Raw genomic sequence first — 25,905 nt, 5'->3', positions numbered from 1 at the left:
ATATGGATGAGGGATTAAGTTGGAGTTATTCTTCCCACTTTTACAGGTCAAGGCAGGGTCTGGAGAGATGGCTTGCAGTTAGCAGCATGAACTGCTATCATAGAGGACTAAGGTCCATCCCAGCAGTCACGCCAGTGGCCTACACCTGCCTGGAATGTCAGCTGGGATCTGATGACTCTGGTCTCCCACTAGCACCTCTGCACTTGTGTGTGTGTGTGTGTGTGTGTGTGTGTGTGTGTGTGTGTGTGTGTGTGTGTGTGTGTGTTTTGGTTTTTCGAGACAGGATTTCTCTGTAGCCCTGGCAGTCCTAGAACTCACTCTGGAGACCAGGCTGGCCTTTAACTCAGAGATCTGCCTGCCTCTGCCTCCCGAGTGCTGGAATTAAAGGCACTTGTCTCCAACACTCTGCTGCCTTTCATCTTGAGAGCTGGGATTACATGTGTACACCACCTTTCCTCAATTGTAATGTGATGTTAGGGGTCAAACCCTTGGATTTGTACATGCTAGGCAAGCCAAAAGCAACAGCAAAACAACAGCAACAAACCCTAAAATCCTGCCAGTTTTCTCCCTTAGGAAACAAGTAATTTTTTTTTTTTGAGAAAGTTTCCCTGAGTAGCTCTTGCTGTCCTGGAGCCCACTCTATAGACCAGGCTGGTCTCAAACTCAGAGATCAACCTGCCTCTGCCTTCTGAGTTCTGGGTTTTATTGGGGACCTCAATGTGGATTCAGATCAGATAGATATAGTTTATTAAGAAATAGTACTCACACAGATCCGCTTACCCAGGCAGTGGGGAGTGAGAAGGGGCCTGCGTGCATGCCCCTGAAATACTTAAACCTTTCCCACATCACTCTGACCATGCCCAAGCCAGCATAGTCAGTGGTACCTCTAATCATGCTTTCTCTATACAATTCCCCTTTTAGTCTAAAGAGAATTAAAACTTAACAGTGTTAATTATCTATAATTAACAATCATAAAGGTAAATTTACAAGAAGACCTAATATTCTACTAATATCATATCCTAACTATGTCTATTCCAACTAAACCCTAAAGTCATCTGAAAGAGATGTCCAACCCTGAACAACTCCTTCCAAACCCAACCCTAAACAATAGGAAACTAGCTCTAAATAGGTGTATATTATCCTTAGTGACAACAGTGGGGAAAGGGGATGTAGTATTTTCCAAGTTACTTCCTGCTGAAATGGGATGAGTATAGCCTCGTGGGGTCCTGTAGGAAGAAAATGTTAGTATAGTGAAAGTCTTGAGTAGATTATATCCAGTCCATGTTTGATGGGATTTGCTTGATTGAAGATCTAGGTTGAAGTCCTTATCTTGATTGAAGTTCTTGTGTTAATTGGAGTCAGTACCCAAAGCTCTGGCCGGAGTGTCAATTCAAACAAATCAAGTTGGATCCAGTGAACTTGAGGAGGTGGGGCCCATTTCCTTTTTGGAGTGTTCAGGGATTGTTGTCAGGCAGTTCTTCATTTGCTGTGTGGAACTCAAACATAAATGTTAGCAGAGAAATTTTTACTTTTATATGTATGCATACTGGGAAGGCAACAATGGGAAGATAACAATTATGAGGGAATGTATACTTTGAGAGAAAGAACCAAGAAAAGACAAATCATAGTCCCCAATTTTCCTCTTATTCTGTATTACATCAATTGGCTTCTTGATATAATACAGAAACTCTGAATTTTATTTTAACAACATGCTTGGATTTAGAGGAGGAAAGCCAAATCCAACTCTAAAGTCAGCATTGGTTTAATTGAATAGGGACTAGGAAGTAAAGAGAAATAGAGTTCTCTGAGAGACAGCTGTAAAGTTTACCAAATGGCACGTTCCTTTTGTTTGATGGCTATAGCTACCTTCTCTTTAAGTATCTACCCATGCAGTGACTTTTGCCTTATGGAGATGAGTTTTTCTTTGAAAATAAAAACAAAACACTTCCCTTTCCTTTGTGAGGATTCTATACAGTTTATGAGATATACCTTGGTGGATTACCTGTCATTTCTCCTCATCAAAAGGTTTTCCTTTTTTGACTTGGATCTTGATCAACTTTGATGGTATCCAAGTTTTTCTTCTGCTGTGGAAACAAAGGCAAAACCCCTTCCCCAATGTAACACATTGGGTTACATACAGAGGTTAGTACATCTTTGAAGTATACCGGATGATTCAGTTCAGCAGATTTTTTTCATAGTCCAGAGTCTTTCTGCAGCTGTTTGTCCTTTTCATTAGCATTAAGAAAGTTTAGTGTTAATAAAGCATTATACAACCTATGTTTGGGGGTTTTCGTTCCCCTAGCCTGTTTATGGAGCATTTCTTTCAGTATTCTATTAGATTTCTCTATCACTGCTTGTCCTGTGGGATTGTGTGGTATACTGGTTACATGTTTTATGTTGTAATATTTGAAAAACTGTTCCAATTTAGTGGAGACTATGCTGGAGCATTATCAGTTTTTATTTGTGCAGGTATACCCATAAAGGCCATCACCTGTAACAGGTGTGCTATATAACAGAATCAGCCTTTTCAGAGCTAAGAGCAGTAGCCCATTGAAACCCTGAAAATTTGTCTATAGTATGATGCACATATTTTAAATTTCCAAATTCTGCAAAGTGAAAGACATCCATTTGCCAAACCTGGTTTTTCCGAATGCCCTTAGCATTACAGCTTGCTGGCAATGGAGCTTGATTATAAAAGGAAGGACAGTTTCTCACTGTCTCCTTGGCTTATTGCCAAGTGATGGAGACATCCTTTTCCAAACCTTTGCTTGTTTGTTGTTTTGTTTTTTTCGAGACAGGGTTTCTCTGTGTAGCTATGGAGCCTATCCTGGCACTCGCTCTGGAACTAGGTTTGCCTTGAACTCACAGAGATCCGCCTGCTTCTGCCTCCTGAGTGCTGGGATTAAAGGCGTGTGCCACCAATGCCTGGCTTCAAACCTTTGCTATTTACATTGTGTTTCTTATGAAATTCTGAGGCTTCTAGCACACTTCCTATTAAAAAACGATCAATCTCATCATTGCCTTGTGCTAGTGGGCCTGGCAGACCCATATGGGATCTGATATAGAATTAGTTCTGTTCCTGATTGTGTCCTGTAATTGTGTAAACAGTGAAGTTAATTCTGTATTGTCAGGAATAAAAACTGCAGTCTCAATGTGTAAAATGACTCTCTCTGCATATTGAGAATCAGTAACTATATTGAGAGGCTCTGTAAAATCCATAAGTACCATAAGAATTATGTATAATTCTGCCTTCTGTACAGAGTTACATGGACTTTGAACTACTTTACTTATCTCTCCTGATTTATATCCTGCCTTATCAGATTTGTTGGCCTAGTGTAGAAGGTAAGAACTCTAGAAATAGGAGTTTGTCTTACATTACGTGGAAGGATCCAGATTGTCATTTTTATGAATTTAATTCTGTCAGTTTTGGGATAATTGTTGCTAATTGTTCCCAAAAAGTAAGTAAAAGCTATCTGCCAGTATTCATTATCCTTCCATAACGAGGAAATTTCCTCATTAGCTAAAGGTACTATAATTTCTGCTGGATCTTTTCCAGTGAGTAGACGGAGTCTTAATTTGCCCTTTAGAATCAAATCAGTAATCTTTTCTATGTATGTCTTTAGCTTTTTTTTTTTTCATTTTTAGCTTTTTTTTTTTTTTTGGTTTTTTGAGACAGGGTTTCTCTGTGTAGCTTTGGAGCCTATCCTGGCACTGGCTCTGGAGACCAGGCTGGCCTCGAACTCAGAGATCCACCTGCCTCTGCCTCCCGATCACTGGGATTAAAGGCGTGCGAAACCACTCCTTTAGCTTTTTATTTGGCAGAAATATCCATTTCAATATAATATCTTCCCTCTGCATCAGAATCCCTGAAGGGTATTCTCTGGATGGTAAAATAACCACAGTTATTTTACATAATAACAGTCTAGATTAGGGTCCACACAGTCTACATGTGCATCTAGTATTCTGCTTTCCACCCATTGTAAAACTTTTTTCACTTCAGCAGATAATGTTCTTGGGCTGTTTAAGTCTTTGCCCCTTTAAGGGCCATTATCAAATGCTTTAAGTCATGTCCTTCCACTCCAATTATTGTCTGTAGTTGAGAAATTTCCCCCAGCAGCTTCTGCAGACTATTAAGAGTTTGATAACAATCTCTTTAAAAAAAAAGATTTTATTTATTATGTGTGCAACATTCTGCTTCTATGTATATCTGCACACCAGAAGAGGTCACCAGACCTCATAATGGATGGTTGTGAGCCACCATGTGGTTGCTGGGAATTGAACTCAGGACCTTTGGAAAAGCAGTCAGTGCTCTTGACCTCTGAGCCATCTCTCCAGCCCGATAACAATCTCTTCCAATTGGTACTTTTTGAGGCCTGATTTTTTTGTAAGTCTATTTTGTAACCTAAATAATTAATAGAATCTCCTCCTTGTATCTTTTCTGGGGCAATCTGTAACCCCCAGTGAGGTAGAACTTCCTTCACTGTTTCAAACATTCCTTCTAATGTTTAGAAGATGACAATAAAATGTCATCCATATAACGATAAAGTATGGATTGTGGAGATTTCCTTTGAATTATCTCTAAAGGTTTTTGTACAAAGTGCTGGCACAAGGTAGGACTATTTAACATTCCTTGTGGCAAAACCTTTCACTGAAATCTCTTAACTGGCTGTGAATTATTAAGAGTTGGTACAGTAAATGCAAATTTTTCCCTATCATTTTCTAGTATAGTGAAAAAACAATCTTTCAGATCAATGACTATGATCGGCCATCCCTTAGGAATCAAGGAAGGCAATAGCATTCCAGGCTGCAGAGAGCCCATGGGCTGAATTACTTTATTGATGGCTCTCAGGTCTGTCAGCATTCTCCATTTACCTGACCTCTTTTTGATAACAAATACAGGAGAATTCCAAGGGCTGATAGATTCTTCTGTATGCCCAGCCTCTAGCCTTTCCTGTACTCGCTTTTCTAAAGCCTCTGGCTTCTCAGAGGTCATAGGCCATTGTCCTATCCAGACAGGTTCATCTGTAAGCCACTTTAAGGGTAGGGCCTTTGGCTCCTCTGAAGGTTTATATTTGTACTTTGTTTATGTACAGCCTGAATGGTTGGTACCTGTTTTCCATAGTGCCTCACTATATTTTGTCTACAATCAAAAGATTGTATATGATTTGCATCTGATACTGGATGAATGTAAATCTAGGTATTCCATTGCTGTAACAGATCATGACCCCAGAGATTTATTGCTATGTATGCTATATATGGTTTTAACCTTCCTCTCTGTCCTTCTGGTCCCATGCAGACAACTGTTGGGACGAAGCACCCACAGGGTCTCTAAGAGTTGTTTTCCACCATAACCACAGGTACCACATGTTTTCCTGACCTCACCCCACTAGCATTAATATCCTGTTGTGAATCCTTCACCTGGGGTTTTTGTAAGTTTGTATATAAGGCTGCTCCACAATAAAGGAGAGAGACATTCTCTCAGAAAGTGGACCAGGCCTCTGGCAATTAATCCAAATATCCAGGCTTTCTCCCAATACTCGGACTTAGTGGTGGCCAAGGGCAGCCACAGACAACCCAGTTAATGCTCTGGTGAACTCTAGATAGAGTTCCAATCCCTACAAATTGTACAGTCACCTCTCTGAGGCCAGGACTTTTGGGTTATAATGGTCACATCTGCCCCAGTGTCCACCACAGCAGTAATAACTTTATTATTTATTCTTAGTTTCAACTGAGGCCTTTGATCATTTATAGAAGTTTGCCAGAATATGCATTTTTGTCTCCTCCAGGCTGGCTTTTATCTCCTGCATCCAAGTTGCTATGCTGTCTTTTTCCCTGTTTCTCAGGCCTCTTGTTAGAGAGATCACATGGATCATAAGACTGACTGCTAACATGGTATATAGGCATGCAACTGGCAAATGATAAGCCTCCTCTAACATTGAATTCACATAAGAAGCAAGAATATTCCCAACTGTTTGCAATGTCAGATTTTCTGACATTATTGATTTTTACCTGATGGCTTCCTCTCCAGATGCAATAACTGTGTTTGACCAGCGGGTGGCACAGGTGGCCTGTTGTGGTGGCACAGTGTGAAGCTATTGATGGTTTTAGTAGGATCTGAAAAATACCTGAATGCCTTCCAGACAGAGTTAAGAACGGATGGAAAAGGGTTGAACTTTTGCAGTGGCCACGGTAGCAGGACAGGTTGGTGGGGGTTGGGAAGAAGACCCCCCCCAAAAGGTACTGAGCAGAAACTGTGCTGTCACCATTGGCAAGGGGATGCTGGCATGCAGTGTTGGCATGCAGAGCTTTGACATGTAAAGTGAAGCCCCAGGGAGAGGCTGAGGCATAGCTTAATCACTTCCTCTGGGAACGTTGGGCGCAAGCAGAGGCTCCCAAGTGGTGGCAGTGGGTTTGTAGACCTGCAGAAAAAAAGGAACTCTCCTGGCGGGACCAATGGGAAGAAAGGAGACTAGTAAGGGAAGGCAGCTCGCAGGGCAGTCCCCCCAAGGCCTCCCGCATGGCAGGCCATAGTTCTACCACTACTCCTGACACCAGTTATTGGGGACCACAATGTGGAGTCAGATCAGATAGATAACAGATAGTTTATTAAGAAATAGTACTCATGCAGATCTGCTTACCCAGGCTGCGGGGAGCAAGACAACTTAAACCTTTCCCATATCACTCTGACCACTCCCAGGCTGACATGGTCAGCGACACCTGTGTCCAGCCCCAAGCGGTCGTGATCAGTAGTACCTCTAATCATGCTTTCTCCCTACAGGGTTTAAAGACATGTGCCATCGCTCCCCCACCCCAGAAAAACAAGTCTTTATAATCCCAACATTAGGGAGGCAGACCTACCTGAGATACACAGTGAGTTCAAGGCCAGCCTGGGCCACTTAGGAAACCCCATCTCAAAATAGGAAGTAGAAAGAGCACTGGGGAGGAATTCAGTGATAGAGAAATTGCTTAGTATGTGTGAGATCCTAGGTTCAATCCTCAGTGCTGCAAAAACACAAAGACCAAATAAATCCACCCAGCCTCAAAATCTAAATATATTGGGTGGCATTTGGCCTGGCACCTGCATGAATCAAGGCAGCCCCCCCCAGAGTGCAGTATGTTGGGACCCATCCCCCACGGGGTCTCTAAGAGTTGTCTTCCAGCATAACCACAGGTACCTCCTGCTTTCCTGACCTCACCCCACTAGCATCAATATCCTGTTGTGAACCCTTTCACCTGGGGTTTTTGTAAGTTTGTATATAAGGCTGCTCCACAATAAAGGAGAGAGACATTCTCTCAGAAAAGGACCAGGTGTCTTGTCGTTCATCCAAATCTCCAGGCTTTAGCCCGATAATCAGATTAAGTGGCAGCCACCAGTGAAGGTCCCACCAAGATCAGGAAAGAAAGGGGACCCTGAGAGATCGCCCTCAGAAGTCTAGCCAGCAAGTAAGGAGTTATGAAAGGCCCGCTGCCTCTCTGTCTCCCCCCGCCTATGCTGATGCTGGGTGTTCTCTCTGGAGCAGGGCAGAGCCAGGATACCGCCAGGGGCTGGAGAGTGCAGCGCGGGCGAGCTGCCGCAGAGTCGCCCTGCTTCACCTTCATCCCGCTGTCCCTGCCCCCGCCGGCCTCCACTTCCCCCGGCTGCCGTTTTCCCTCCCAAGCCGGTTCACCCAGGCGGGGCTGCCCTGGCACCGCGCCGGGGCTGGGGCCGAGCAGGGAAAGGGCACCCCTCGCCCCCACGCCCCCCCCCGTTGAGAAACACTCCGTCCCAAGGTCTCCGCCCCCAAGGTCAGCCACCTGGGCGCGGAGGGAGGAATCAAGTCTGTTGTACCAGACACCAGACCTTGAGAATATGCTGATCTGGAATGGCTCTGTGCCTCATTTGAACCATCAAATAGAATCCCTGCTCCTAGCTTGCGCCTTTTTCCCTATATAAGGACCCCTTTCCCTTGGCTCGGGGCGCTTGGCCTCAGAAAAGCTAAGTCGCCCCGGGTACCCGCGTCTCCAATAAAGCCTCTTGTTTTTACATCCAGTTCGTGGCCTCGCTGATTCCTGGGTGTGGGTCTACCTCTACAAAAGTATCTCTTCGGGGGTCTTTCATTTGGGGGCTCGTCCGGGATCGAGACCCGCCCAGGGACCACCGACCCACGTCTGGGAGGTAAATGTTGTGCGGATCCGCTGTTTTGTCTTGTCTGGTCTGAGTCTGTCTTGTGAATTGCGCTTGCGTTTGTAGTATACAGCTGTGTACATTTGTAGGCGGATCCGAGGAGGGACTGACGGGTTCGAACTCCCGACCGCGGCTCCAGGAGACGTCCTGGTAGCGTTTGAAGCCCTCGATGTGAGGGATTTGTACTTTGAACTTGGGAAGCCCTCGATGTGAGGGATTTGTACTTTGAACTTAGATCTATGACTGGACATCTTCCCAGTCTCTTTGGAGAAGGCCCTCGGCTTGAGGGATTTGCAATCTTTACTGGGGACGAAGAAGGAGGGCCCCCTTCTTCGACCCCCCCTCAATTCTTTCGACTCTCTGTCGAAACCGCGCTGCGAAAACCTGTTCTGTGTTCTATGTTGTTTGGCCTTTGTTTTGTAATTGATGTGCATAAACGCAAATGAATTACTCTTTGTTCCTCAGCTCGAGCGTATAAACTTATCTGGCCTGATCCGGACATCTAAACGGCCTTAAAGTTATTAAGAACTGTAAAAAGGACTTTGATAAAATTTTGATGTTAACTGAGAAATGAAAAAAAAAATGTAGGAGACTTAAATAATAAAGAGGGAAAGGAAAAAGGAAACTGTCTAAGAATGTCTAAGAGAGTCAGAGAAATGAACTAAAAGGTTATAGAAAATTAAAGCAAGCAAGTCATAGCAGAGAAGATTGTTACAGAAAGTTATGGAGGGTCAAAGCAAGTTGTAAAAGGTCAGAGGAAAGTTGTTAAAAGTCAGAAAAAAGGTTATTATAAGTCAGAGAAAAATGTAAACTGTGCTATGGTTTCTCATGTCTAAAATTTTAACCATATTAAGCTAATTCTGTTTTATATATACTTGTTTTAAAATGTTCATATGACTTGACTGGTCGCCATTTTGCTAAAATTAAAAAAGGAATACTTAAACCGCCATCTTGACTAAAGATGACCGCATGGAAATTAGAGGTACCATCTTAGAAACAAGTTTTTCAATTGAGATTTACAATGTTAATGCTTCTATATATTACAGAAAGACCTTAAGGGAATTTAAATTTCTTTTTAAAACCAGTTTTTTTAATGTTTGTTTTTATTAATATTTATACTTAAAGAGCTTCAATTTAAAATTATTTTTGAGCAAAGCCTGACAATGTAAAGTTTTTATTTTATGAAAGATGCTGATCTATTATATGATATTACAGTTTATATTTTAGAAATAAGTTTAGGATGTTGATAACACACACCTTTAAGCTCAGGATGTTGGTAGCACACACCTTAAGTTTAGAACATTGGTGACACATGCCTTTTATCCCACCACTCGGGAATAAGAGGCAGATAGATCTTTATGAGTTCAAGGCCTGTCTGGTCCGGCAGATCGAATTCCAGGACAGGCTCCAAAGTCACAGAAAAACCCTGCCTAAGAAAGAAGTTAAGCTACTGTTTAAGGAATATAAGGTAGCTCTATGCAGTTTTAAGTTCAGCTGTGCTGTTTCAAACATCTTACTAAGTTAAAACCAGTTACAGTCAGACTAAAAATTATTTACAGAAATAAGACCTTACCTAGCCACCTGTATACTTAATGTATGCTTAAGGCAAGTAATTAAAACAGACAAACAGACCTCTAATGCTTCAGAGATCTTCAGAATATGGCATTTAAATTGTTATCTTTAAAGTTTATAATGTCAGACAGACTGCCAGATCCTGACAATGACCCGAAGATTACAGGCACCTCAGTTCCTGCACCTGGACCAATGAGCAGATGCTCAGATATGAAACCTGCCGCCTGCCAGAACCTGGCCGAGACTGTGGACAAAGCTGCTGGACGCTGGAAAATTGATTGTACCCCTTTGCCTAGACAAAACAAGGTCAGTCTTTTCCATGTCCCTCTTCCACAGAGAGAAAATAAAACCTCTCACAATATAGGCCTGGCGAAGATTGCTGTTCTTTGAGACAGCTGCCTCCAACGGTAATGGAGAAACTTGGGTTTGGCTAACTGTATATGGACTTGCTTCTGACTGGCTTCTGTCCTTTTTAGTAGATTCGGATAAAATATACCCTTCTCAGATCTCTGAAATATTACTGGTTGTCAGCTTGACAGCATCAGACAGTCAGATCCACTATAGACTAGTCAGTATGTTAGCTGATAAAATAATGACTATCTACTGTTCAGGCACAAGCTCAAGGTTTTTAAGTTTATTTTGGTTGTCATCTAAGTACAAACTTAAAGGGCTTTTCATCAGGCCAAAGGCACCCCTGTCCAATCCATACCTAGCTCTCTGGACAGAAGAAAAATGTACATGCTTATAGCCCAAATCTATAGTTTTTGCTAGGACTCAAAGTTATAAATATGTTCTTGCTGTTTGAACAGATATCCAGATATCTGCTTTTTCTGCACTGTGGGCTTCTATAAATAAGTTTTAACCTCTGTTCCTAGTTTAAATATGTCTTAAACAGGTTTCTGCTTCTGACAGACATCTGAGTACCAGTTGCTGACTTCAGACTGTTCTAAGTAGACTGCGAACCCTAGACTTGCTATGGATGTGAACTAGTCTGCTGATATGGACACCCCCTATCTCTGCAACAGTGTCTGCTAACCAGAAGCCCCTGATGGATTCCCCGTTGCCTAAATTCCTTTTTGCTTTTGACTAGCATTTCAACCTTCTGGGGTCCCTAACTTCGTCCCAAAGTCAGCAGGAAGCAGTTTGGAAAAGAATTTCGCCGTCCATTCTCCCTGGTTGAAATGCTAAGTCAAAGGGAACTTCCTTGCGTGGGGATGCCAGTACCTATCACTCCCTGATGGGGACTGGGCCCTCCTACTCCCCCTAGCATACCCCTAGGCCATATGGGCTCACACCTTTTTAAAAAAACTTATAAAGACCAGAGGGACCATCCTACCATTCCCCATTCCTACCAGATCGGGGACACTGTCTGGGTCCGGCGTCACCAGACCTCAGCGCCTACCAGTTGTGAAACTGCCATGCAGCACAAGCTCACATTGTCTGAGGTCTCAGGAAAGGGGCTATGCATAGGCAGTACTGGTTTGACCCCCTGCGTCTCTACTACCGTTCTCAATGCCACTATTGACTTTTGTATATTGACAGAACTTTGGCCCAGGGTCACATATCACCAACCTGAATATATTTATAGGGTACTAGAGAAGTCAACCCGACATCAGAGGGAGCCAATGTCCTTAACCGTGGCCCTATTATTCGGGGGAATAACAGTGGGAGGTATAGCAGCCGGCATAGGGACCGGAACCATTGCCTTACAGGGAATTAATCATTTTAAACTTCTACAGCAAGCCATGTACACAGATATCCAGGTCCTAAAAGAGTCAGTCAGTGCACTCGAGAAATCCTTAACATCACTCTCTGAGGTAGTCCTGCAGAACAGACGAGGATTAGATTTATTATTTTTACAGGAAGGGGGGCTATGTGCTGCCCTCAAGGAAGAATGCTGCTTTTATACAGACCATACAGGAAGAGTTAGAGACAGCATGGCCAAGCTTATAGAAAGACTTAACCAGAGACCTCTGAATGAAAGATTCCATTCAGTCACAAGAGAAATGGGGGAATGAAAGGCCCGCTGCCTCTCTGTCTCCCCCCGCCTATGCTGATGCTGGGTGTTCTCTCTGGAGCAGGGCAGAGCCAGGATACCGCCAGGGGCTGGAGAGTGCAGCGCGGGCGAGCTGCCGCAGAGTCGCCCTGCTTCACCTTCATCCCGCTGTCCCTGCCCCCGCCGGCCTCCACTTCCCCCGGCTGCCGTTTTCCCTCCCAAGCCGGTTCACCCAGGCGGGGCTGCCCTGGCACCGCGCCGGGGCTGGGGCCGAGCAGGGAAAGGGCACCCCTCGCCCCCACGCCCCCCCCCGTTGAGAAACACTCCGTCCCAAGGTCTCCGCCCCCAAGGTCAGCCACCTGGGCGCGGAGGGAGGAATCAAGTCTGTTGTACCAGACACCAGACCTTGAGAATATGCTGATCTGGAATGGCTCTGTGCCTCATTTGAACCATCAAATAGAATCCCTGCTCCTAGCTTGCGCCTTTTTCCCTATATAAGGACCCCTTTCCCTTGGCTCGGGGCGCTTGGCCTCAGAAAAGCTAAGTCGCCCCGGGTACCCGCGTCTCCAATAAAGCCTCTTGTTTTTACATCCAGTTCGTGGCCTCGCTGATTCCTGGGTGTGGGTCTACCTCTACAAAAGTATCTCTTCGGGGGTCTTTCAGTTATGAAGGTGGATTGTTAAAGGCACTGAAAAATGGGTACTTCAATCCCTAAGAGAGTTGGATTGGAATAGAGATCACAGCCAATCACACAGAGAAAGTTGAAAGAGACAAGGTACTGGTAAGATTTTATTTTAACTTTGGATTAAGTAATAATGCTAAGAAAATTATTAGAGAAATACAGGAAATTCTCTTCTGAGGAATCTCTCCCCCGTGAACTGCGCACCAGCAGCCAGCTGACCCAGCAGCCCGTGCCCTTGTCCACTCGAGCCCACTGAGGACTCCAGTCAGCTGGTGACAAAGTGGTGTGCACAGGCTGGCTGGGGAAATCACCTCCTGAGAAAAGGTAGGGGTGCTATGCTTGGAAGAAACCCTAGTTTATCCTGCAGAGTTGTCAGATGAGTGGTGATCCAAAAGTTCTGGAATACTATACTACAAGAATGAACACTCTGAGAAACCCCTGCAGATCATCAACCTAAACTTCTGTAAGCAAGTGGATGTAGGCCTGACCTTCACCAAAAAAAGAGCTCCAAAGAGTTTTATGTTTGATATTAAGGCCAGTGAGCACACCTTCTACATGGTGGCTGAAACAGAGGCTGACATGAATAGGTAGGTCCAGAGCATCTGCCAGATCTCTGCCTTCAGTCAGACTAAAGAGAGCACCGATGCCCTGAGAAACCTTTCTTCAGTCAGTCATAGTCTCTGCTCTTCTTCAGCTGAGTTCAGTAGCTCCAGTCAGCACCTGTTCTGAGCAAGGAAGTCCTCAGCTTCTTCACACTCTAGCCAGCCCCCCACCCCCATGTCAAGCCACATCCGGCCTGCATTGTCCACCAGGGCACCTCAGGAGTTTCAACACTTCACCAATGCATAAGTCAAAGGACAGAAAATGCGAGGAGTACCAGCTTCTCTCAGAGCACTGGACAGGAGAGAGAGTGATAAAGCCATACAAAAACTTGCCCAGGGCAATAGTCAGTGTATCAACAGAGTCAGCAATCAAGTCAATGGCTTCTATAGCCTTCCCAAGCCAAGGCAACACAATACAGAATTCAAAGACAGTGTTTTTTACCTCCTTCATAGCCTGGCTTCACAAAGCTACACCAAGGTCAGCCTCACAGGGTCTGAGGCAGATAGTGAGGATGTGTATACCTTCAAGACACCCAGCAACAGCACTCCAAGACACCTCCAGGGCAGCCCTCAACAAAGACCTCCAGTCAGTGACTACAAGTACCCAACATGAGGAGGAGAAACCACCTGCTGGTCTGCTAAATCCTATCTGCTAAACTATCGTGGGTCTATCAGACAGTGCCAGCTCTGATGACATCTATGTGCCCCAAAACCCAGGTTCTTGCATCCCCATGAGCACAGTGCCCCATCACTTTGACCCACTAGGCTACCCATCCTCAGCCCTTCCTATTCTTAGAGGCTCCACCCAAGGAAGCAAGATCCAGCCACCTCCAGTTAGGCACAATCTCAAGCCTAGCTGAAAAGCAAAGCCAGCACCCCTTGACCTGAGAACAACACTGTCATCAATGAACTCCCTTTTAAGGCACCTGTAACCAAGTCTTGGTCCTCAGTCAACCACACCAGTCAAATGTTTCTACAGGTAACTTGATTAAGGTAAAAGTAATTTCAGACTATCTAACAAATTGTAACTGCATGAATGGCCTGCCTAGACATGGGCTGTAAAAATATAAGGTCTATGCTTTGCAGAACCTGAACAACTTGTACCTTCCTGACTTGACCAACCCTGTCTGAAGATGTTTTGTTTAAGACTGTCTGTTTCATACTTTGCTTTTCACCCTGGACATTTAATAAGGAAGTAAAAAGGAGATTGGGAACTCGGATGCTTGCCAAATGACTTATGTGTAGCCAATAAGCTACATAAATAAAGAGTTTCACCCAGGCGTTAGTGGCACACGCCTTTAATCCCAGCACTCAGGAGGCAGAGGTAGACGGATCTCTGTAAGTTGGAGGCCAGCCTGGTCTCCAGAGTGAGTGCCAGGACAGGCTCCAAAGCTACACAGAGAAACCCTGTCTCGAAAAAACCAAAAAAAAAAAAAAAAAAAAAAATAGAGTCTCTCTGATTGGGAGAGAAAGCTGCTGAACCATTAGACGTGCAGTTGTCCCTTTCTTCCCCCAATACTCCACACCTCCTCTTTGGCATCTGAACAGTGCTGAAGCTGGACTTCAGCAATGTTTTACTAAATGTTTCTTCTGATGCTTTATTTAATGGGAAAATACATTTTAAAAAGGACTACAAGGAAAAGAAAGAGCTCCCACTTCTGGTTGGAGCTGGCATAGCAGGCTTTCCAGTCAGATACACAAGCCTTTATCATGAGAGATTAAACCTTTGAACAACTAAGTAGGCAGGTTGATCAGGACCTAGAGGTATTAAAAGGTTCCATTTCTGATTTAAAACAACACTTCGATTCCCTTTAACAAGTGGTCCTACAAAATTGGAGAAGCACAGACTTCTCATGAGATAAGGGCATATAGCTTTTGGAGAAACCTTTTGTTTCTAAGCTAATCATCCAGGAGTCATTAAAAAGTATCCTTTAATGTTTTGGGATAAGCTCCAAAAGAAAAAGAGACAAAGACATAAAATCAGAGAGTTGGTGTGAATCTCTGTTCTTTTGTTGCCACTGGCTAACCACTCTGCTGTCAGCAATGGCTGGGCCTATAAAGCTTATTCGTTGAGATTAACATGGGGGCCCTGCTTCTTAAATTCTATGGTCATTTACACAAAACAAAGGATTAATTTTGTCTAATTAATGGTTCTTAGGACCAACTACACTTCTTTAGAGCAGGGTGCATCCAAGGTTTGGCTCATTCACTAACAGGAGTGGGAAATGTAACAGGCCTCCAGATCTTTGTAGGCTCTCAAAGTTTATTACAACTGACACCACGATGTAAATAAGTTCAGCCCATAAAACTCAGTATATAAATGGCACCACCTGCCAAACTGAAACAAAGACCTAATTCATCAAAATGTGGGAAAGTCTCTAAATGTACTAACCTTGCTTTTTGGCTTCTGTAGTTCTGCTTCTGGCTAACTGTTCTTGTTGACTGAAGCATACCAACCCAGAAGATGTTTTTGTGTTTTTCCTTCCTTAAAAGCTCACCCTGAGCAATGCTATATTCTGATGCCAAACACCCAGTGTAGTCCCCAGCCAGCTAATAAAGACTTTCTATTGACTTAAACCTGAGTCCATATAGTCTTCTCTGGTGGATATTCCACCACAGGTATGATGCCACTGACTCCTAATTCCAACCTGAAAGAGAAAGATGGAGCAGGATCAAGAGTTCAAGACAGTGCTTGGTGTGACTTCTTTTTATTCCCCAACTTGAATCAATCCATTTCCACCCTATTTTAGTTATGGTTTCAATTGCTATGATAAAACACCTTGACCAAAACAACTTGGGGAGTGTGATGGCTATTCTTGCTTGTCAACTTTACTACCTCTAAAATTAACTGGAACCCCCAAAGGGACACACATGTGGGAGATTTTTGCTTACTTATGTGGGAAGATGCACTTTTAACTCGGATCTTTGAAGTTGGAAGATACCTTTAATCCAGATGTTTTGAGATGGCAAGACCCATGCCTTCTGCTGGAAACCTATATAAAGACACAGATGAAGGAAGCTTTTTGCTCTTTGCCTGCTTGCTCTTGCATTATTGGCAAGTCCATTCCTTCACTGATAGTAGAGCTTAATTCTTTGTAATTCTAGTGTTTACTGAAGACCGTCTGAGACATCCAGCCTAGTGGACTGAACAACTACTGGATTCCTGGACTTTCCATTCATAAGCAGCCATGGTAATTTATTAAACTGTAAGTCACAGCTTATAAGTCATTCTAATAAATCTCCTTTCTATAAAGTAAGATTAATTCTCTAAGTTCTGTTACCCAAAAGAACCCCAACTATTACACTGGGTTCTACTTTTCCCTCTGCTACACATTTGTCTCTTCCTCCCCTTCTTCTTCCTCTTCTTATTCTTATACTTCTTTTTGTATGTTTTGAGACAGAGTATCTCTATGTACCCCTGGCTTTCCTGAAACTTGCTGTGTAGACCAGGTTGGCCTTGAACTCACTGAGGACTATCTGTCTCTGCCTCCCTTGTGTTGGAATTAAAAGTATGCACCACCATGCCTGACTCATTTGTCCATTTCTTAATGAATGCACGGGCTCATCTCTATGTTGCATATCCTGTTTATTTATTTAGTATTGTTTTAAAGATTTGCTTTCACTTTATTTATTTTATTTTATGTGTAACCTGGCTGTCCTGGAACTTACTCTGAAGAACCAGGCTGTCCCGGAACTCAGAAAACCCACAGCTTCTGCCTCCCAAGTGCTGAGATTAAAGGTATGCACTGCCTCCTCTGTCTTTATTTTTATTTTTGTCCTTTTATAGGTATGTGTATCTTTCTATATGAGTGTATGCCATATGTGTACAGGTGCCCATGGAGGCCAGAAGAGGCCACCACTTCCATCAGAACTGGAGTTACTAGGCGTTGTATACTGCCCACCAAACTGGGGTCTTCTGTCAGAGCAGCAATCACTCACAACCACTGAGCCATCACTTTAGCCCCCATCACATTTGTTCTGAGGCTTTGTCATGTCTGCAGGCAAGGTGGACTGTTGGGCCCTTCCCCCATAAGGATCTGCTGACCAGCTAGTGACTAGGAGCTTACCTAGCAAGTACATCCTGATTTCCTCCTTCCTTGAAGGCCTGAGTGCACGTTCCTGGTAGGATTGCCAGATGGGCCTGAGAACCTGAATTTCTGACCTGGGTAAGTTTTCCACCATGCCTGCTGACTGGTATATAAGGCCCCTCTCTTGTTGGAATAAAGGGCATTCTCCCTGCATGAAAGACCTGCTGTCTTGTCTTTATTTAAATCCTCAAGCCCCTTGCCCCAATCTGTGGAAGTGTTGTAGCACAGACTCTACACTGAACATTGACAAATTTTTAAACATTAGATTTATTTAGTTGACTGTGTGTGCATGAACATTTTGCCTGTATGTATGTACACCACCTGTATGCAGGGCCTGTGGGGGTGGGAAAAGGGTGTCAGGTCCCCTGGCACTGGACATGGTTGTGAGCCATCATGGTGGTGCTGGGAATCAAACCTGGATTCTCTGAAAGAACAGCCAGTGCTCTAACCTGCAGATTCATCTCTCCAACTCCAATAGTTTATTTTTTCTCCTCTAAACTTTTAGTTTGTTGAGGGATAGTTAGACTAGTAGATACTAGCAGGCTCCTCGTGTTTCTGTTTATTGTTGTTTGGACCTAGGCCGGCTCAGGGCTCCTTTGGAAATGGATCATTCTTTTTTCTTACATACACAAGTGTCCACAGTGGAGCTACATCTGAGTCCAGGAAATGTTTTCATTTTATCTTTTGTGTGGGTTTGCTTGTCTTCCTAACTTCTTACATTGAATCTCTAACCACGGACATGACTGTGTTTAGAAATCCTGACTTTGAGGAGGTAATTAAAGTTAAATGAAATTTAAGTTTTAATTTTGTTGTTGATTTAATTTTAATTTTTGGTGATGTTTTGCCTGCTTGTATGTCTGTGTGAGGGTGTTGGATCCTCTGGAACTAAAGTTACAGGCAGTTGTGAACCACCATGTAGGTGCTGGGAATTGAACCCTTGAGTCCTCTAGAGAACAGCTAATGCTCTAAATTCCTGAGCCATCTCTCCAGCCCCTTACTTTAAATCTTAATTTAAGTTAAATGAAATGTTTTGTTTCATTTTTTTCTTTCTAAGTTGGTCCTGAGTTCTTTCCGGAGAGCCACAACTACTTTAACCCTGACTTGATGCAGCTCTTGCATATTACACACCCCTTATACTCTAGTGATGGGCTGAGTAGTTCAGTGTAGAGCACCTGCCTAGAATCCCTCAGTGAGGGGCTGGGGGGCGACTCAGTGGTAGAGCACCTGCCTAGAATCCCCCAGTGAGGAACTAGAAAGTGGCTCAATGGTAGAGCATTGTCTAACAAACATAGGCCCTGAAATCCATGCCCAGAGCCACAAAAATAAAAAACAAACAAAAAACAACAACAAAGGTAGGAAAGCAAAACTGAATACAATAAAAGCAGCAACATCTGAGCAAGAGTCTTAGATTTTTCCCACATTCCCATCCTGATCGTGATTGCTCAGGACACACAGTTCTGCAAGCTGTTATCACCAGGAGAAACTATAGGTACAAGGGTTTGCATTGTTGCTCACGATTGCAAAATCTGCAATTAAACTAATAAAAAATCCAAAATTAAAAACAAAGCATACGCTGGTAGCTGGAGCAAGGGTTTGAGACCTCAAGACTTGTCTTTAAAAATGTAAGATTTGGGAGATAGTTCAGTAGAGTGTGAAACCCAGCACCACAAAAAAAAAAAAAAAAGAAAGAAAGAAAGAAAAAAGAAAATAAACTGATGTGAACTTATGCTATAACCCCTGAGCTGTGTTTGACAGAGACAAAAGGATCAGTGATTGTTCCTGGCTGCCAGCCTAGCTCCAGGTTCACCACATACAACCTCTTATATTAAAAAAGAATGATAAACTATGTAAAGTATCATTTCATCTATATGAAATTAGATTCATCTGTGTATAACTATGGTGACCAAGTGTCATAGTGGGTAGGTAAGCCAGGGCAACTGCAGCTTTGCTGTTCATCTTTTTGATGGCCACACTCAGCCTCTCCTCCATCCAGCCTCAGGTCCCTCAGGCGCACTCAGGTGGGACAGATGAAGGACAGAAATAATTCCACTTCATTGCGGACAATAAGCTTGTTTGGGTGGATGTTGTCTGGCACAGCCAAGCTGGAGGTCATTTCCCAGGCATCCACAAAGGCCACTGGGAGACCAACAAAGGCAGCTCGGAGGAACCTGTTCACCTGGAGTGTGAGCCAGTCACTGCCATACACGGACTTGTAGCCAGTATTGGCCAGTTTGATAATCACCAGAGTACTGGGTTCTCGTTCCAGCAGGGCTCTCACAGCTTCCCGGATCCCGGCCAGTCTTCGAGCAAAGATGGATGGAGGGAAAGTGGTAAAGTGGGCTCCCATTCCCAGGACCACCACCGTGTAGGGTCCCCCAGCCAGGCCATGCAGTTCTCTGGCCACAGAGTGCAGGGAGGCCACTGGGGTGCGGAGAGAGCGCAGGGGCCAGCCGTGGGCCCTCCAGTGCAGCACTGCCCCCCGAGTTGTGTCTACAGCCATCAGGGGGCCTGTCTGATATGTGACATGTAGGTCAACTGGCTTCAGGGCTGTTGGAAGGAGGAGAAAAGAAGAATTAACATAGGGGATCAGCCAGTAAGGGCGCTGCTGCCAGCTCTGATGACTGTGGACACAAAGGCTTTTTACCCGCTGAGCCATTTACTGGCTTCCACCCATTTTTCTTTAGCATCTTTACACTGTGAGGAAGTCAACCACTTCTTTCTCTTGGGATTTTGTCTTAAAGGTACCAGCCTCATTCTGTACTTTAAGTGTCCTTTAAAACACTATGTTTCTCTGTTGCCTCAAATGCAACATGGATAAAAACAAACCTGTCTCTACACAAATTGCTCTCTACTTCCTGAGTCTCCTGCACCACACCCCAATCAACGAAAACCTTGAGAATGACTTCCAAATGTTTTTGCTGTCATTGCTTGTTTTTGCTTTGAGTCAAGGGCTCATGTAGCCCAGACTTGCCTCAACCTCATTTTTGCAGCTAGGGTGACTCTGGACTCCTTATCCTTCTGCTTGTACCTCCGGAGTGTACTACCAAACCCAGTTTTTCTTCTTTTAATGTTTTTAAACGTGCTTTCAGTACTAACATGAGGACCTGAGTTGGATCCCCCAGAACTCATATTAAAAAGTTAGGTGTGGTCATGTATGTTTGTAATCCTAGTGCTGGGCTGAGGGCTGGACCCTCAAGTGTCCTAGGTTTTTTTTTTTTGTTTTTTTTTTTTTTGTTTTTTTTGGTTTTTTTTTGTCAACTTGGCACAACCTAGAGTTATCCGGGCAGAGAAATCTCAGTTGAGAAAATCCCCCATCAGATTGGCTTGCAGGCACGGGAGTCTCCTCCAATGCAAGTGCTGCCTGGCTTTTCCATCTCGAATGCTCACAAACCCTCTCTTCCCTCATGGTCACTCACAGGGCACTGTGTCTCGCAGATACTCCCACCACTGCCGAAGAGTGGAATCCCCCATCATGTAGACACTGTGGCCAGCCAGGCAGTTCAGGATGCTGTCCACAGTGGGGAAAGAGCGGCTAGAACAGAACGTTGAGTGCCATCTGTCTTGGTGGAAGAAGCCAGAGGGTTTTGGAGACAGGTGGCCAGGGCGGCATGGGGGCCTTGAGGGCAAGGCTATAGGACACAGAAAAACAGAGCAGACTGAATTAGAAAAAATATGAACATTTTATAAAATGTCAACGTTCTAAAAAATGTTTTGTGAGTTAATTTTTATTTACACTTGTTATTTTAGTGTGGATGTATGCACGCCACAGCACACATGTGACTCTCAAAGAACAGCCTGTGGGAGTCAATTATTTCCCTTTCCCTGTATATCCCATCTGAAACAGTCTTATGCAGCTTGTGGTTGCCTTACACTTCACCTCTACTGTGCTGGGACTCCAGGTGTGAACATTCACAATGGGATGTAGCAGGCTCTCTCTTTTGGGTCAAAAACCAGCTATGAAATCGTGACACAGAGACTTATTAGGTATGAAGGCTCAGACTTGTCTTATGCTTATCCCCCTAGCTCTAATGACTTAACAGGTTTCTCTTTATCTATAATTTGCTTCAGGGTTGTTTTTTTTAAAACCTTTCTTTCTTCCTGTATATCTACTTTCTGCTATCTCCATGACTGCCTGGCAGCTGCCTGACTTCTGGCTGCAGGCATGTCCTGCTCTCCCTGGTTCACATCTCTTTCCTTTCTTATTCTCTGTAGACTAGATTTCTCCTCTGACTTATTCTCTCTGCCCTCTGGCCTCACCTATCCTTTTTTGCCTAGCTATTGGCTGTTCAGCTTTTTATTAGACCAATCAGGGACCTTAGGCAGGCAAGGAGAAACAGCAACACATCTTTACATAGTTAAACAAATGCAGCATAAACAAAGGTAACACATCTGTACATAGTTAAATATTCCACAACTGTCCATGTACATTTATAGATGGAGACACTGAGATCCTAGAATGTTAAGTCATTTATTGTGGTCAAAAACAAGGATGATGGTTCAGAAGCAGTAGAGATGATATCCTGTGGCTTGTCCAAGCTAGGCAAGTACTCTCCCATTGAGTTTATCTCTAATATAATAAGTGTATTTGTTTGAAAAGTTCAATGACAGACAGGGACACCATTTGAAGCCAGGAAGTATGCTGTTACTTTACACACTTCCCTGGCAGGAAAAAAATTTAAAAGCTACAATAAAATTAATCAAAATGCTGGGACGATGGCTCAGTGGATGATGTACAAGCATGTGCAAAGGTGAGGGCCTAAGTTTGACCCCTAGAACATGTGTAAACACTGGGTATGGAATGCCTGGAACACTGGCACCTGGAAAGGTAGGGATGGCAGATCCCAGGGGCCTACTGACCAGCCAGCCTAGCTGAAACAGCAAGTTCAGTGAGAGACTGAACTCTTTACTTTAAAGGGGCTCTTTACTTGTGTGGCCCATGTTTACTGTCCTGCTACCTATGTCCTTCCTGCATGTAACCCTTCCTCCAGCCTGGGGCTGATGGCAGGTGACCAGCACCTTCCCTGGCAGGAGTGGTGGCCCACACATGGGAACAACTCAAGGACCTCCCTCAGTGACCATCCATTTGGGGATTAGAGGATGTTAGGGATGGGTTGGAACTCCAGCTTAGACCTTCCAAGTATCTGGACACAGGCATCCCGAGGCCACATGGCCGGCCACTTGAATCCTTGTGCCCGAGGCTCTAGACCCACCCTTGCCTCCTCTATGGGCACTGTATCTGGTATACTCTGGGTCAGAGCACCAAACAACTGACACTTTCTACCCTGTGCCCAATGTTCTTTAGTGGTTAATCAGATTTTCTATATAGATTTCATCCTGATTCTCTCTCTCTCTCTCTCTCTCTCTCTCTCTCTCTCTCTCTCTCTGTGTGTGTGTGTGTGTGTGTGTGTCTGTCTGTCTGTCTGTCTGTCTGTCTGTCTGTCTTCTGTGTCTGTGGTGTTTTCATGTTGACTGTCCTGATTGGAGCTCTGTGTGCTACTAGGGAAGACCCTGCAGATCTTCCTTGCTTCTCCTTCCTTCTCGCCTTCGGGTTGGGCATACAATGGATCCAGGAGTCCATACTTCTTTGAGGGAGACATCAATGCCTTCAATTTCTTCCTTTCTGAGAGAGCACTAAGAGAGAGACTGGGTCCCTCTGAATACTACGTTTGCTTGGTCAGTCCTCTATGTGGTCACTGTGCAAACTCTGCATTTGGAGCCTCTATGAGCAATGATATGTGCGCTGGACCTGGGTCTTGCCTGGCTCCCTTGCTTTCTGGATATGTCCTGAAAGCAGAATTAGTTCCTCCCTCCTGCTTGAGCTCTGCATACCACCTACCCAGCCACCCTTGGGCTGGCAGGACCCCATAATTTGCTCTGATTACTGCTGATTAACAAGATACTAAAAAACCTTGCAAAAAAGAAAGAAAGAAAGCAGAAAGAAAGAAAGAAAGAAAGAAAGAAAGAAAGAAAGAAAGATAACAAACCTCCAGGGAGATAGTTCAGCAGGCAAAGGTACCTGCTCCCAAGCCTCATGACCTGAGTTCAAATCCTGGGACTACAGATAAATACAAGAGTACATAAAACAAGTAATTTGAACCTGCAACACATCTTAAAGTTAAAATAAAATAGAGATTGGTGAATATTCTGACCTCAGCCTGACCTCATATACTCACACACCCCACACACACCATACACACACATATACATACACACACACACACACACACACACACACACACACACACACACGCACACACCCCCCAAATCTTTAAAAAGCCCACAATCCATCTCAGCTGATGACCACTCCCACCCCCATTTTCCAGCCTCACTCACCCACGTCACTCATGTTCCCTGTGGCTGCTGGTGTCACCAGGATGGGAGACATGCCTGAAGGGAGTGGCTGGTCAGTCACAGGCCTGAAGAAACACTGAATGTGAACTTTGAGAGAGGTTGACCAGGTTATCTCTCTGCCTGTTCCCAGGTCACTACAATACAGTGAGCACTGACAGGGCGATTGTAATAGGAGGAAAACACCAGAAGAGAGCAATCCTATCAGCTCACTAATGGTCAAGATAACAAAAGGGCCATGTAGTTCTCTCTTGTAATAAACGGAGCTGCACAGAAAGTGGAGGAAGAAAACACAATTTTCCTCACACTGAGACTAGAGGAAGCAATACATTTTCTTTTTTTACTGTTGCTAACACTCAGTCACTAGGGAATATAGGCCCCACCCCCACCTCTTGCTTTCTTGACACAGGGTGTAATTAATATCCATTCATCCCCGGACTGCACTTGTACTCATGATGCAGCCAAGGATATCCTTGAACCTTGAGTTTTCTGCCTCCATTGCAAGGTTCCCGTCAACCACGCTAGGAATGCAAGATCAGTTTGGGCTGCAGGAATCTCTAAATCTTGATGACAGGGAGGTGGCTCAGAAGGCGAAGGATCTTGCTGCCGAACCTAACAAACTGGGTTTGATACTTGGACCCCATGGTGAAAGGAGAGAACTGGCTTCCTCAACTTGTCTTCTGACTCCCACAGATTGAGACACATGCAATATTCTGCATTTCTTACCTAGCCAGCAGGTCTTCATCACGTGGTGTGGTCACCTTCAGGTAACTTCCACTCGAGTGACCAACTAAAGCATTGCAGGGCAAAGTAGAGGGTTGAGCACAGAACCAGACCTCCCCAGAGACCACATCGCTGTAACGGCAGGTGGGCCCTTTGGCTCCAGTTGACTGGGGGTCCACGTTGCAGATAACAGTCTCTTCAGTGCCGTCCCTTCCTCGGAAATACCCTCTAAAGTCAACGGTGGCCCGTTTTTCTCTCCAGATCCTCTGCAGGACCCCAACTGCCTCACTGGAGTGGATCAGCCTCACTTGCACCTGGGCCTTTCCAGCCCAGAGCAGGGGGAAGGACAAGAGGTAGGTGCCATTCTCCAGATCCTTCACCTCCCCTGGGACTCCCGCTTTCAATTCTGGGCCCAGGAGCTTTGCCCGAAACAGATCTCCACCATGAATCTTGGGCCTACCCTGGTGATCCCTAGCCACGAGAATGGCCTCTAGGTTACTTCCCAGAGTGTAGGTGGCCTGAGTAGGACCCTTCAAGTGGTAGGTGGAGGTTTTGGGGCTGGTAGAAGCCAGAAAGTCATCCCTGTTTCCACCAGTTGGAGGCCAGTAAAGAAGGCTGGTCAGGTTGATTAGTTCTTGAGGGAGACGGTCCTGGTTGATGGTCTCAGAGACATATTTAGAGGCAGGATGGGGTGGTGAGAGCCAATGGTTCATGGGCTTCAGCCAAGACATGATGAGACAGATCACCTGGGAATAAAGAAAGAGAAGTATGTCATGTGTGACTGACCAGCCACTCCCTTCAGAAGTTGTGTGTGTCATATTTCCTTCCTGGAAGGAGGTATTCTCTTTGACCAAGTAGCACCTAGGGGTCCTACCTGCATATGTCGTTCTGTTTGTCATCCATAAGTCTGGCATTTGAATCACGATGACCCTAATTTGAAAGAAACAACTCAGGACTGGGGTGATACTGTTATAGAACTTCTGGGAAGTCCCACTGGAGTTGCTAACTGTTACAACAAAATTGGGGTACTTGCTGTAGTTCTTTTTTTAGAGATGTGTGTGTAGGAGTGTTTTGCTTGCTTGTATATATTGTTCCATGTCCATGCCTGGTACCCAGTGACAGTTGAAGAGAACTTTGGATCACCTGCAAATAGAGCTACAAATGGTTGCAAGCTGTCATGTTGGGGTGGGAACCAGAGCCAGTGATCTGTAAGAGTATCAGTGCTCTTAACCAATGAGCCATTTCTCTAGCTTCAAGTGCCTAGGTTTTTTTCTTTTTAAAGTGTGTGTGTGTGTGTGTGTGTGTGTGTGTGTGTGTGTGTGTGCATATGGACCCACTTATGTACTTGCACACTATGGCCTGCATATGAAGGTCAGAGAACAATTTGTAGGGTCCTATCTCTCCTTTCACCATTCCCAGGGTATCAAAATCAGGTCATCAGATTTGACAACTAGCCCCTTACCTGCTGATCCATCTTGCTCTTGCCAGTGCTGACAATATCTGATGTGCTGGAGACCAATAGCATTGATGCTCACAGACTTTATGGACCCAAGAACTGAGAATCTCATTGTGTACATTGGTAGATAGATCACAGGTTTGAAGGTAGGTAGGACAAAGAAGATGGGGCTGAGGTGGGTCAATAAATGGATTGTGTGAAAGTTTACCCAAACAGCATGTTCATGGAGATAGAAAGTACATACTATAAGTGTATAGATGCCAATAAAATTCAC

At 44.5% G+C, this 25,905-nt stretch overlaps 1 protein-coding gene and 1 pseudogene across 1 annotated transcript; one reads left to right on the top strand and one right to left on the bottom strand.

The window, feature by feature from the left end:
• The first annotated feature begins 12,691 nt into the window (after positions 1 to 12,691).
• LOC113835589 overlaps positions 12,692 to 25,905 on the top strand; it is a 34,421-nt pseudogene continuing 21,207 nt past the window's right edge.
• On the bottom strand, positions 19,119 to 25,649 carry LOC100770572 (NXPE family member 3). Its single transcript, XM_027415255.2, has 5 exons — positions 25,638 to 25,649; positions 24,179 to 24,921; positions 23,438 to 23,520; positions 20,521 to 20,733; positions 19,119 to 19,651 (listed from the first exon to the last, which is right to left on the bottom strand). Exons 1-5 carry the CDS (start codon positions 25,647 to 25,649, stop codon positions 19,119 to 19,121), a joined length of 1,584 nt encoding a protein of 527 aa, XP_027271056.2.

The sequence above is a fragment of the Cricetulus griseus genome, chromosome 4 (assembly GCF_003668045.3).
Source record: "Cricetulus griseus strain 17A/GY chromosome 4, alternate assembly CriGri-PICRH-1.0, whole genome shotgun sequence".
Taxonomy (NCBI): Eukaryota; Metazoa; Chordata; class Mammalia; order Rodentia; family Cricetidae; genus Cricetulus; species Cricetulus griseus.
This window is presented reverse-complemented; position numbering and strand designations above follow the sequence as displayed.

What these genes read in the sequence shown, in the direction of transcription:
- LOC100770572 (XM_027415255.2), bottom strand. An exon ending in GATGAAGACCTGCTGGCTAG is followed by an intron (nt 23,521 to 24,178) that starts GTAAGAAATGCA and finishes GTGTTTCTTCAG; the next exon opens with GCCTGTGACTGACCAGCCAC. An exon ending in TCTGCGAGACACAGTGCCCT is followed by an intron (nt 19,652 to 20,520) that starts GTGAGTGACCAT and finishes TCCTTCCAACAG; the next exon opens with CCCTGAAGCCAGTTGACCTA.